Source organism: Atractosteus spatula, chromosome 14 (genome assembly GCF_055471065.1).
Source record: "Atractosteus spatula isolate fAtrSpa1 chromosome 14, fAtrSpa1.hap1, whole genome shotgun sequence".
Taxonomy (NCBI): domain Eukaryota; kingdom Metazoa; phylum Chordata; class Actinopteri; order Semionotiformes; family Lepisosteidae; genus Atractosteus; species Atractosteus spatula.
The window spans coordinates 43,559,002-43,573,499 of record NC_142719.1 but is presented as its reverse complement, the minus strand read 5'-3'; the positions used below and the strand labels follow the sequence as shown (position 1 = coordinate 43,573,499).

The window sequence follows — 14,498 nt, the reverse complement described above, 5'->3', positions numbered from 1 at the left end:
CCTGCATCAAATTCAGGACTTTGGAAATCCAATATACTTTACAGGAAGACAGCAATACCCCCAGCGTCCACCAGATGGTGCGAGCTAAGGTCCTGGTTCATAAACTCCAGTGGACAGCTGTGATGTCGGTGTCGTCAGTGTTGTGATTCACAGTGTGTACTGCAAATGGGTCATGGGAAAGGGCTCTTGGGGAACAGCCTCCAATACTTTGTGTCAGAGCTCATTTTCACACTGTCACAGCTTTTGTGAAGTTCAAGTGGGGAGCTGTGTCACCCTACAGTTGTGTGTATAGACCACCTAACTTTAAAGCACCCTTTATCTTTGCATCACCTATACAGGCAGTATAGCATTCCCATTGAATCTGGGACAAGGCCTGCCAAGACAGAGCATGCCCTGTGAATACAGCATCCAGTTCAATAGACAAGGCAGCTCAGGCTCTTGGAGAGACAAACTAAGAAACAGTTGCTCTGATTTACTTTTTTATATTTAAATGTTGAAATGTTTTTCCCATTTTAACTAGAATATCATTAGAAGTTCACAAAGTTGAACCTTCTTTAGATTTTTTAATTTTCTCTATAACTCGGAAGATGCCAGGTGCTTTTAAATAGCTCAGCCTTCTTCCCTTCGTTTTCCACAGTGCTTTGTGTTCTTGCCTTCCATGGACCGTGCATGCATTCCTCTCTTGATTGCAGGGCAGAACGTGCTGTTTTTGTAGCGTGTTGAAAGCAGTCTGCATTTTAATGTCTTAATCTTTCATTATGCAACATGCACTGTGTTAGCACTATCCTCAGGCTTGTTGCAAACCAGCAGTGTAACACCGTGGGTCTGTATTTAAGGACAGTGACCTGTGAATCAAATGAACCATGACATTTCCCACGTTCTCTCCAGCATGTATCCGTGGCTTCATAGGAAAGCATATGGAGTTTTTCCAGAGGGCTGCAGTGAGTCCCCAGACCCACTGTATCAGTATTCCTGATGCTGCGCTGTGCTGGCAGTTTGGGGGTTAGTTCTCTGGAGTCGCCTGTGTCTCAGTGCGGAAACGGAGGAAGAAGATGAGTCACAGCTGAGCAGGGACCTTGATGAAATTGGAATGAAACCTTGCTGGGGGTGGAAGGGAATAAGCGAATGGCATGTGTGGGCAGTGATAAAAGACAGCAAGTTTGTTTTTTTTATTTTAAATCAGTGGAAATGAATAAAAGAATTGCCCAGTGTCAACAGAATAATAAAACGCCCAAGGAGCACCGCACCCTTCGGGACGCAGCCCGAGTGTGTGTTGTGCAGGATGCTGTGTTCTGAAGCAGCAGTGCTCCACTGTCTCTGCCTGCAAGCTGCTCGGCACAGCAGTCGCTAGAGAGAATACAGTGGGCGATTCAGCGGAATAAATCTCAAGGGAGGGCTGATGTTGTCCACAGCGCTCCTCCGCTGATAATACCACCGCAAACGCAACGTTTGCTTTTAACTGTGACGACTGTGCCGTTTTGACTAGTACTCTGTATGACACTTCCAGACGGTGGGGTACAGTATACCTGGTTGGAGAGAGATGGCACACGAGTTTAAAAGAGCGCTGGAATTGTACACAGGACCCGTAGAGTAGTCTGGACCGTCATCGGCGAAGCCAAACAAACCTGAAAGAGATCCCAGCCAGACTGCCTCTGTCCAGGAGACCTGTTAAGAATCCCGGGGCAGGTTTTGGGTTACTTTCGGAATTCTGTTTTTGGGGTGCAGGGGGGTCTGGGACAGATCAAACTGCTTGTTCTCTTTCTGAGTCCCACAATGAAATTCCAGTGGGCCTCTCTCACGCTGACCTGCTGGTGTGAGAAGCAGTCCTGGGAAGTACAGTACAAAACCTCACAGGGCCTTTTTTTCTTCCACACGTAAAAAAAGCAAAAGCCTGCAAATTCACTTGGAAAGCCACTTACTACATTTGTTTTGCTTAGATGATCAGGTAATCAAATTCAAACATTACTGCAATATTATGGAATTTTCTGTAGATTATTCCATTTAAATCCTTAAGTGCTTCATAAATTTAAAAAGACCTGATGCTTAAATGGATTAACAATTCAGGTTCATGGGACTATCGCCACAATCCAAAATATACTGTATAAGAATGGCCATTTAAACTGTTATAATCCTTCTCAGAAAGGTATGTAATATTTGCCTGATCAGATCTAAACTGCATTAATAGGTTTAAATAACCTCCTCTTAAGAAAAGAGAGGAGTGTAAGACATCCCTTGGCTCTTGTCTCCATTTCAGGCTGGAAGTGTGAGCTGTTGCCAGGCAACCCTCCTGATCTTGCAAGTGGGAAAGAGCCGAATCGTGATTTCCGGTCTCGTTTCTCCACTCCCATTGGCTCTGCTTCAGCCATCCACACTGATTCCTGCTGATCCACATTGTGGATCAAATAATTACAGTCACATCCCAGTGTGTTAGCATTATGTTTTCATTTTTTTAAATTTAATTTGCAAAACAATTCTCCCTAAATAAAATGATATATTTGACTAAATGACTATAACAATGTTGGAAATAGAGGAAATGTGAGTATATAACACTGATCTCACATTATATGCCTATAGTTTTGTTTGAAAATGTAATCTTACCTGATACACTGTTAGACTAATATGCTACACTCAAAAGATTAGAAATGTTATAATGGGCTTGGTTTGTGGGATTTATGTACAACTGCAAAGAGATTCGCCATATTGTGTGACAAGTAAAATAGCACATGCTGTACAGTATGGTAGTTCAAGTAGTCAGGAACTGGTATCACAGATACTCAATCTTCTCTCAGCACTCATGAAAATATTCTTCCTTACAGCATGGAGGCCCACAGGCCACGCCATAGTGGCAGAAAATGTTGATGTTTGAAAGGCTGCTGCAATATTGTGAAGTGTTTCTCATTTATACCCACGTGTACTTTGAAGTGGGGAATGTTTATCACTCCTGTGGGCCCAGAATGCCTAATTTACCTGTATAACAAGCAGAGCGAGCGGACAGCACGCACACACGCACACACGCACACACGCACACACACTTACAGTACCTGTTCAGTTGTGTCACAGTGCCCTGCTTTCAGCTTCCTCAGCAAAGTCTGCTGTGTATTTCAAAAGACCAGAGGGAGTCTGACAGTGTTGCCAAGGCATCAGTCACAAAAAAAACTTTCCTTGTAATTGTAATCCTTCACTTTCCTTGTAATTCTGTTTCATCCGTGGTTCCATCCCTTTTCTAACAGCGTTATCCAATTCACGGTCTCTGGGGAGCCGGTGCCTATCTGGGCAAGTAACGGGCACAAGGCAGGGTAACCCTGGACAGTCCATCTCAGGGCGGACACGGACACACACTTACACCAGGGCCAGTCCCCACCAGCATGTCTTTGGACAGGAGGGAGGGTGGAGGGAAACTGGAGCACCCGGAGGAAACCCATGTGAACACAGGGAGAACACGCAAACTCCATGCAGACAGCACCTCGGCGCCTGGAAGCACTGAGATGTTGCAGCGCCATGCCGCCCTGATTCTGTTTCCACGACAGAAACACGTTTTTTGACTTCCGCTTGTATGCGTTTTAAATCATGGACAATAAGCTGAGGGAAAGTAAATGTGCTGAAGACTAGTTTAGGACTGTGTTAAATATCGCCTGATTTAGGCCTTAGGTGAGGAGGGGATACTTGGAACAAGTATGTCAATATCAATAAATAGATCAATGATGTCCTTTAGTTAGACTGGAGTAGAGCAGAAATTACAAGAGTGGGATGATCTCGGAAATGTGGAGATCTGGAGACAGAAGCAGAATAGCTGCCAAATCTTATTGAAATGTGAGCAAAACACATTGTGAAACACTTTCTTCCAGAGGTGTTAAAAAACTACCAAGAAAACTTTTCAGTGACTCCACAATTCTACATTGTGCAACGTCTTAGGCATTTCTCATTGTTTTGTCCTTTTAAACTTTATGATCTTCCACTGCAATTAAAATTTAATTTTAACCTAATGATTAGTTTGTGTAGTCAAAAATTCACCTTGTGTAGTCACAAAAAGTCACCTTTTATAGCTTTATTGGTGCGTAGAGAACAGCAAATGATGTTAATGAGCTGGAACACCTGACAGTAAGTCAATTAGGTCTGATCGATTGACCTTGACTTGCTGTGATTGTGTTTTTGAAGACTCTGCTCAATGTGAATTAAAGATGCTAAAGGACAGGCTTGTTAGTTATTAAGAGTCAAAGCTGTTACAAGAGTAGAAAGCTCTAATAGAGGCTTGGAATCAGTTGGTGATGCTCATATATAGTAACAGCTGATTGTCTGTACTGTCGAAGGCTTGCACAACAGTGTAAATGTAACAAGTTGCTCGTTACATGGGAGGTGTGATATGTGTCCGGGCATTTACCCTCTATCCAAGACTCCTGACAATTCGACGCTGCTAGAGTGACATCACTGGATCTGTCCTGCCTGCTGCTCCTCCAACTCTCGACGCCTAGACTGCGCCTCCTTCCTGTCGGGATACAGTATAGCTCCCCAGAAACACTGTGCCCAGGGACCTCTGCTATTACAGCTCAAGCTGCTCTTACAGCTCTAGTTCTGAATCGTATTTTACACATTTTGCCAAATGCGAGAAGCACACATATGCATGCCAAACAAAAAAGATTTCCTTTAGTGCCATTTTACCCTCAAGAAAAAATAAAAGGGTTCTTTGGAGTAACAGAATGAAGTGACGGCTCTTTTCAGGCCGTACTGCAGAAGTGAGTAATCTTAGACAGCCCTGCAAAAAGAGGTGGCAGATCTGGATCAAGAAGCAGTGATACAGCCCGTACTGTTGGGCCTGATCCCTCACTGGCTCTCTGTTGAGTGCTGAACCCATTACCGTCAGGGGAGAACAGGCAGGACCTGAAATGGATCTTTGATTTTGCTAGAAGCAATTAAGGAACAGTGATATCTTGAGTCTTATGACGGGCTGTTACAATAAAGAGAGTAAGAAACTACTCCCTCCACTTTACTGAAAATGAAACACACTAAAGGACCTGTTGGTTTGTTCCTGTTAAGTGCAGAACTGCTAAAGGGATCTCACTGCTGAGTCAGAGGACAATTGTTGTTTTATCCGTTTGCTGTTTGGAATTTAATTTAAATTAATTTATTAATTATTAATTTATTTGGTCGTATGTGCAGAAGAGATTTAATGTCTGTATGGGGTGTCATCATAGTGGTCAGTTGCAAATACTCTTCCAACCAAACCTGTTTGAGCAGCTGTCCACAAGACGCTGAGAGGGGCAGACGAGCTTGTAAAAAGAGTGCGTGCAGCCCTGCTCAAGGGGATTCGCAGTCTGCGGGTGGGTCAGATAGAGGGCTTTCCGCAGTCCACAGTCTCTGAGCTCGCACCAGTAAAGTAATGTAACAAATCAGTCCAATGAAACCATTTGGAGCACAGACTGAACGAAAACAGAGCCCCAGCCATGCAGTTCTCAAAGGGGGTGACTGTCTGGCAAGACTGTGACAGACCAGGTGAAACTGCTGGCCATCATCTCTGCCTTTTACAGTTACACATTAGCAATTTCAGTTTTTTGGAAACCCTTACGAATTCTTGCCTGGCCGGGAACTCTTCCTCTCGTGAGTTTGGCCCTTGGCTATGACAGCAGTGTGGTCTCTCTCCTGTCGCACTCTGGGGCAGCTTCCCCTCCGGGCAGGGAGGGCTCTCAGAAGCCCGATTGGAAAGACGGAACAAGTCCTCCACATGAGAGGAAACATCTGGAATGACATCACAGTTCGAGAACCAGATGTTTGTCTGGGTTGAGACAAGGTGGGAATCTGGGCCAGTTTGAGGATGCAGCTTGTCTACCAAAACAGGACCTTTTCCCTCTGTAACTGATTGATTGCCTGGATGAAAAAACTCAACCATAATCAATGCAGACAAAAATCTTGAAAAGAAAGAGGGGAAAGCAGTTTAAATATTAATATTTATTATTTCATACTGCCAAAATGTGTTTTATATTCTGTTATACCTTTGCATTGCGTGTTTCAAGGATATTATGCAAGAACAGCAGTTAATTATCAGTAGAAAATAAATATACTGCATTAAGACACTTCAGTGTAGTTTTTCTTTCTACGGGGGGAGTGCAGGGTTTTACCTACAGCGGTCTGTCTACTGGTTTAAATGAGAAACCGTGGCTACAGTACTTATCTAAAGCCAAGAACCTGTGGAGATTGAAAGCTCCACACTGAACTGCACCAGGGTCACTTTTATTAATTTCTAATTAACACGACAACAGTGTAACAGGGTCACATATGTGACTTCTGTGCATTGTTGAGTTGTGTTATATAAGGAAGAGTAATCAAGCATCACAGTCAGCATGTGTCTGTGTAGGTTCAGTGCTCATTGGTGTCATCTTCACAGATTGCATGTATACGTATTGGTTTCAATCTGTTGTAAATATTAGAAATTCCAACAGTAAATTACAATAGTGCTTTTACGGATACAAGGAATCAATCAGAAAAAACAAAAAGGAATACATTGTCTTCACTCGGATTCACAAAATAACATTTTATTAGTACAACAAACCATGCATAGTAAACCAACAAGAGTAATGACAAACATGAATCACTCTGCCTTGATTCACACGGCTGATCGTTCATTTACTATAGTATGATAGTAATAACATCAGCGTTAAAATACATCTACTCTCTACCACTATTTAAAATATAGCGTTCAACATTCCTATTCTTGAACACAAGTACATTTTTAATAATATTATGATCTAAACTTTGTCAAACATGTTGTTAGAATCATAATTTAGCTCTCAATGATTTATAATGTGAACATTGAACTTATTCCCATCCAAAGCAACACGCTGGCCAGGCCTTAATACGGAGAGTTGGAAGACCCACAAAAAGAGACGGCTGACTGGGTTTGTCTCGGCTGTGTCCAATCATTTCCTGCCAGCGTGGCACCAAAGCCGGCACTGTCGGCATCGGGAAAGAGAGAAGGCTTGGGTTCACCATGGCTCGCATGGTTTTGTCAGCACTGCAGTCTCTAACCGGAAGCAACCGTAAACAGTGCTGGAAAGGTGACTCCCAGACTATTCTAGACTGTGGTCAAAGTGTTAGTAATCCCCCCCCCTGGCTAAGCAAGAATGTCTTGGACAGTCTGCAAACTGCAAAGTTTCTGCAACGCAATCAGATGGCATTCTTCCTGGACGTCCGCCTTCATTCCGATTGGGATGAGGGTGGTGGGGGGTGGGACTGGACTGCTGGCTGCCTCGGTTCCACCAGCTTTCAGCAGGGACTGATCCTTGTCAGCACTCTCCTGCTTCTCTAGTTTTGGGAATCGGAGCAGGAGACAGGCTGGATTAGGCAAGGCTGTAACGGGCCCGTGTTTACGTCATGCTTCTCCTCTGTTTCCTGCAGCTGTCCCTTTCCCCTTAAGCCACCGGCTGACGATGAAGGAGGTGTTTGACTGCGAGGGGAAGCCGCGCGTCGACCTCCTGAAGGCTCACCTCACGAAGGAGGGGCGGGTGGAGGAGGCGGTGGCCTTGAGGATAGTGAACGAGGGGGCCTCCATCCTCCGCCAGGAGAAGACCATGTTGGACATCGAGGCTCCAGTCACAGGTACACGGACCCTCTAGAGCTCTGCCCTGGGCTTAGCAGTGGCATTGCACCCCTACATGAACAACGCCCCGGCGGAAAGGTTTTATGATGATAAGCAAGGTAGCATTCATGCTGAGCCCATTTAAAACTCTGAGAGTGCCTGTGAAATAGAAATTTCGTATTGGCAAGGATGCTACAAGGAATATAGAGGGTGTTCCCATGTGCTGCCCTCCAGTTTGACGTTTCTGCTTTGTCACTGATCTCGTGCTGTATTGATGTTGTACCACTTCCTCATTCTTCATGTTTGAGTCTTTGGGAGTTGCTCAAGGTATTCAGGAACTCAGTAGCTTGGATTGCAAATCCTCTAAGGTATGGCCTCAGGTGCGCAGTTGCCGGTTGGTGACCTGTAGCGACCTGAGCTCAGAGGACTAGGGGGGAATGCAACAGGCAACACTGCAGCAGGAGCAGCCAGAGAGAGAGAGGAGCATCTGGTCGCAAAGGAGACGCTGCTGTCTCAGAACCACACACTGTACCTGAAGCTCAAGCCACTCAGGGGTATTATGTCCAATCTGTCTCTTTCAGTTTGTGAGACAATTTCCCTGTTAATAAGCTGCTAATACTGTAAGTGTGGACTAAACAAGCACACAGAGGTAAGTGGTGTATAGCTGCTGCAGTCTTAGTCAAATTAAGAATTGCTCTGTTTCTGATGCCCAGAATACTTACAGATAACATTAATTAAGTTGAGGTGGGTAGCTGCGTCAGCATGCGTGGGCTGCAAAGGAACAAGTAATAGGTTTATTCCATGCTGAAAAAAAGAAGAAAGAGAACACAACGTTTCGGCCGTGGAGCCTTCTTCAGGTGTGACACCTGAAGAAGGCTCCACGGCCGAAACGTTGTGTTCTCTTTCTTCTTTTTTTCAGCATGGAATAAACCTATTACTTGTTCCTTTGCACATTAATTAAGTGTCTGTTTGCTGTCTCAGTCTTTTGACTATTGAAGGTGATTTGAACTGTACTTTACATAAAACATTGATTAACAGATTGTTTAAAGTGTTAAGTGAGAGGATTTTTTTTGCTGAGTGTCTCTTTCATTCCTTCCAAAAAACTGACCGAGTGAAATGATTAAACTAAGCTGAAGACAGCGCAGAACAGTACATCCTGGCACAATTTAATCAAATGTAATACAATTTAATTGTGATTAAAGACTGAAGTTTGCACAGTGTGACATCAGAGTGGATAATTGCTGGATTCACGATCATTACTCTTGCTTGTAAGGAGGGAGATAGTGAATAATAAGTAAAAACTTTACAAGTTTAGTGTCATGTTCCTGTAAAAAAAATCTCAACCTTTCTTAAGGACTTATATCACCGCTGTATGCTGGCAGGTAATGAAGAAACCTTTGAAATTGTTGTTGGCAGGAATGTGTCAGACCAGTAGGTGTTCAGGAGTCTTTAGCACATTGTTTCTCAAATTAGGGGATTTCTAGCTAACTGGAGTGCACCCCACTGTGCTGAAGTACCGTGTCAGCTGCATCACTGTGAAGTGATACAGTTCACCGTGACTGAGGTCAGTACAGTATGCAGACATCGCCTCCAGACTGGGCCTTGGGAGCCCGAGCAGTTGACAGCAAGCCCAGGCTGCGCAGGCAGTCTGCCGAAGCCTCTGCTGAAGACAGACAGCGGCTCCTGCAGGGGGCTGGCAGTGGGACTGTACATGTTCGGAAGGACGTGTGCTCTTCATCCTCTCACGCCGCCCAGAGGACAAGGCCAGCCCGTCGGCCTCACTGTCACCCCTTCCGCGTGCATCTGGAAAAGGTAGCTCAGCATTGACATGCATGATATGTGTTCTGAAATACTACTGTTACTAATGTACAACAACCTTACTAAATTGCTAAATCATGACCTCCCAGCTCATAAGCAGAAATATTAGTGATCTCAAAAACAGAGATGAAGCAAGATGCATCGAATGACAGAGGACGAATGAGTCTCTACATATATCCACCAACTCTAGAATTTGCAGTCTTCAATGCAAGATATGATTGTAGTGTTTACTTGTGCACAGATGGCTGCGTGCCATTACAATCGGGGAAGAAAAGGCCAGAGAAAGAGAGAAGCATATCTGCGTTTCTGTACTTAAACAACAGCGCTTCAGCCCAGAGCGCCGGGGTCAAGGCTGGCCAGAGCCCGTCCCGGCAGCACAGGGCAGGGAGCAGGGCTCCACGCTGGACAGACAGAGGTCCTCCTCAGGGTTGCCTCTCACAACACACACAGGCACACAGGGACAGGAACCCAGCCAGCGCCCCTGTCGTGACAAGGGACACAGAAACAAACAATACTGTAAGGAGGAGAATGAGTAAGATTTCCCCCTGTGACTGGACCTCCCATGTACAGTAATACATTTCTGGGAAGTTATACCCAAGGCCAAAGAGCAGGTACGCGATGTCTGACCATCGCAACTGTGGGATGTACACCTGCATACTACAGCAGCCAGCCTGGCAAGAGGAGCCCTCTGTCTCTGAGCTCTTGCTCATGACCTCCCAGCTCATAAGCAGAAATATTAGTGATCTTAAAAACAGAGATGAAGCAAGATGCATCGAATGACAGAGGATCATCTTGTGCTCAGAGAACTCGCACTTCTAACCCCCTGCTCTGTAAGGAGGGGGCTGCTCTCATATCACCAGCTAGCATTAAAAGATTCAGATAGAGTTTGTCACATTCAGGCCCAGCAGGGTTCAGTCTGCAGTACAAGACTGATGCCAAACTTAAAATAACAGCCTACTGAGGAGGCTAAAAAGCCATTACACCAGCTTGAACAACTGCTGCATGTAAAGCTTCCAGCTTGCAAAGTCTGTGCATTAATGGAACAACCATGTGAGTTCAGCCAATCAAAAGATAAATAATTGAATCGAAAATGTTGGGGTTTTTTGGCCTTGCATTATTGAAAATAGCATTGTTAAGCCTTAAGGCTGTAAATTTTAAAAAAGTTCTGCATGTTAACACTCCTCACTTCCATGTGCATATTTACAGCACTGAAAAATATGCTCAATACAAGAAAAATTAAAACAAACCTACTGTCTCCAAATTCCATTGTCAAAGGAAACCACATTTGAAGTCCAATAGAAGTATGAACACATGCCTGGAATCCCTCAAGACAGCAATATATTGACATGCATTCATCTGGAATACTGGAATAACTTGGGAAGGGTGAAAAGAAGTGAGGATGATTTTGTTTAATTTAAAGCATTAATAACCAAAGCTGTATTTTTGTTGCATTTACAGGAAACTGTAAAGATTTGTTTCTTGTTGGGTCATGCAGCTTTCTCACTCAATATTGGACTTTTTAACAGGAATTAAGTTCTTGATGTCTCTCCAATTGTCCTGCCTCAGCAGTATTAAATATGGACAGTAACAATAATACACCATCACAATAATGTTTACTAGAGCAGGTGGCATGTTTCTGCTTAAATCTCAGAGAAGAAGGACCAACAGTGATTGACATCAACATACTGTATCACAGGGTGTACAGTGAAAAACAAAACCGAGGATACACCTGGTAAGCAAGGCATTTAGAACCGAGAAGAAGAGGCAGGTATTTTCACAAAGGGTTGTGGGGGTCTGGAAGCAGCTGCCCAGACATGTCCTTGAAGCCCATGCTCTGGCTTCTTTCACAAAACGATTCCGATCAGTGGGCTTGTAGCAAATAAGTAAGTTTGGCCAAACAGATTCCTTTCATCTGTGACTCTTCTGAAGTCTCGAATATAACGTGAACACATCTACAGTAGATGGTTAAGAATCAAAACTGAAATAGCTCTAATCCTACTTCAACTATTACCATTTCATCATTGCATTTACCTGTCTCTGATTGTTTTCCAATGAAGGTGGATATATTTATTTAAAAGCAAATGATCTCGTGCTGCAGTCTGCTTGAGTTTAAGCCATTTCATCTGAAGTAGAAACACGTTGACCTTTTTTGTTATTTTAGCTCATATGTTTTAACACCATCCTTTTTAAAAACAAATTGCTAAACGTTCAACTGGAAAAATAGGAATCAGTTTTGGCAGAAGCTTGTCCAAATTAGAAATTAGAAGACAGGTCCTTTAGAGATATTTTCAGACTCTCTCTATATATATAGTCTCTAAAAACAGCGGTTTAGGTAGAGCTGAGGAGGACAGCAGCAGAAGGATTATTTTATTTCTTGAGCATCTGGTTCTCATGTTGAGAAACCTGGATTTCAAACATTTGTCAGCTTTGTCAGCTCCTTGCCTGGGAGCAGGATTCATACAGTAGATGCAAACCTGTACTTGTCGGTGCTGAGGACAGCTCCCCTTCCTCTGCTCACCCAGGTGTCGCCCTCTATCGCTCTGAGAAGAAGTTCCACCAACCTGTTAAACCAGGCAAGCTGGTATTCAGTGGTTGGGCCAGTGAGCCGCATCTCCAGACTTCAGTCACTGACCTCCAGACAGCGACTGACACAGGGCACCTGGCAGGAGCTGGTGCAGGAATGCTCACTGCCTGGAAAGCACAGGGGCCCCAGCACATATCAGAAGCAGCTCATTAAGGTGTGGGCAGTGATCCAAGCACAGATGCTGCCCGGCAAAGGGCTACTTTCAGGGCAAACGTTATTAAACTCTGCAAATGTTAAAGGAAGAAATCGGAGTCTTACCACACAAAGTGGAGATTCTTCTAGGGCTACAGCTGCTCAGGCACCTGCAGAAGCGCGCAACACAGTACCTGCCATTAGCCAGCTGTGATTGGGACTCTTCAGAGTCATACCAGGGTTAGGTAGCCTGGAGTCTTCCTGCTGCTGCTCTGCCTTTAACGCAGACACAGCCCCGTCTCATGTCCTGTGCAAGGTGCTGGAGAGTTTGCACTGTTCTGCCGGTATTTAGTTTATACTATAAAAAATGTCAAAGTCTGGTGATGGATATTGCACCCTCTGCTGTACTGATGATTATTATGATAGAATATTTGCACATTTATTAGCATAATAAATTTATCACATTTGCCGTGATGTTTATGTTGACATCATGATATATGAGCTGTCAAAAGGCCTCTTTCAGGAATTTGCCCCAAGAGAGCACCAACACAGTGAGTTCTGTGTTGCACACTTTAGACAGATATCGATGAAAATGAACTGTGCATTAGAAGCAAGCAAATACTGTAGCTGTTATAGTATAGATCATCATGCCTTTGCTGCAGAGCTTACTTCCACCAGTCCCTGCCCAAAGACGGTCTTGTGTTTCTGTAATGTGCCACAGCAAGGCTGTTTCCAGGTCCTTGGAAGGGAGGAGCCAGTGGCTGGACTAATCTAAATAGCTACAGGACAGCACTATAAAGATGCATACAGATGCAAAAGTGTCTAACCTAAGACAGAAATATCAAAAGGGTGCTTTTAACCTCCAGAACAGGACTAAAAACAGCCTCCATTTGAGATAAGTAAAAAAGGGAAGTGAAAGTGGCTGCAAACACAAAATCCTTTTCTGCAAGAAGAGAAACAGCACCACCAACGCGAGGCTCAAAGAGCGAGCCGATGCCTGCCTGCCGGCGAAGATGTTTGGGACGTATTGCTTAAACTGGTAATGAACCAGTGTCTGTGTAGCAATCTCACAAAACCTCCTGTGAGGACAGAGAAACTGGGAAGTGAGACTGAGTTTGTTCTGGGAAATTGACATGCTCTCTCCCTGAAGGCAGGGAACAGCGATGACCTGCGGATGGGCGGGTGCCTTCTGGTTCCCGAATCCCCAAGCCAGCAGGAGGTGCCCAGCGGGGGCAACATCGGCCCAGTGTCATTAACCCATTATTGCCAAGCAGCAGGAGCTGAGAGCTCAACATCACTGAGCCCTCTTCAGTCTGGGTTCAGTCTGGAGACAATCAGCTTCTGAATTTCCCTGATGCTGCCTCTCCTTTCCAAGTTCTCTAAATTTTTTGGTAGGAGGCTTGGTTTTTTAATTTGATTTTTAGAATCCTTCAAAGAAGTAGTTATTAAATGGCAAGTCAGAAAATAAGTAACAGAACAATCTAAAATGCTGCGACTTGGCAACATTTCGGTCGTAACTTATTTAGCAACAGTCTCCAGAGCTTTCTTCTATCCTGAGCATAGAAACTGTCACACCACCTACAATTCATTACGTGTTTTGATCACATCTCTTATACTGTATGTACTAGTATGATCATTCTAATTGCATTTATTTTGTACTTTTCAACCCATAGAGTCCCTAGGTATTTCATATTTGTGCACGTACAACGTCAGGGACTGCATTTCATTCCGTGATTCTCCTGACAATTGTAAACTATTGTATATTGGGTGTATTGAGTAACCAATACATAATTTGACATCTCTAAAGACTTTTAAAGGGGAAAGTTTTACAATTACAATTGTAACTGGCCCTTTAACAAAATTTTAAAACAAAAGATCGACAGCTGAAAATGATGAAAATTTTATTAATGTAATAATGAAAATGCCAAAATATCCTTAAGCCTTAAGGCTTCATTTCAATTGGAAAGTTAGAATTTCAATATAATTAGAAATACCAAATCTATGGACATGCAACAACAGATGATAAAAGGATATTAAATAAGTTTGAAATTAAACCATAAGAGAAATCAGATTAAAAAATACCCCTGTAGCCACTGAGCCCCAGGCTGAAAGAGTGATGGACACCCACACACAGTCGGGACACTTTGAGCTCTTCGCTCACAGACACAGTCGGGACACTTTGAGCTCTTCGCTCTTCACTCACAGACACAGTCGGGACACTTTGAGCTCTTCGCCCACAGACACTGTCGGGACACTTTGAGCTCTTCGCCCACAGACACTGTCGGGACACTTTGAGCTCTTCGCCCACAGACACTGTCGGGACACTTTGAGCTCTTCGCTCTTCACCCACAGACACTGTCGGGACACTTTGAGCTCTTCGCCCACAGACACAGTCGG

The 14,498-nt window shown here is 44.0% G+C and overlaps 1 protein-coding gene across 1 annotated transcript in view; it reads left to right on the top strand.

Moving 5' to 3' along the window:
• Nucleotides 1-14,498, top strand: part of LOC148821426 (protein phosphatase 3 catalytic subunit alpha-like) — a 111,033-nt gene that overhangs the window by 46,217 nt on the left and 50,318 nt on the right. Inside the window, exon 2 of the mRNA XM_088932848.1 lies at nt 7,387-7,587. Within this exon, the coding sequence (XP_088788974.1) occupies nt 7,387-7,587 (201 nt within the window). The remainder of the gene's footprint in view (nt 1-7,386; nt 7,588-14,498) is intronic.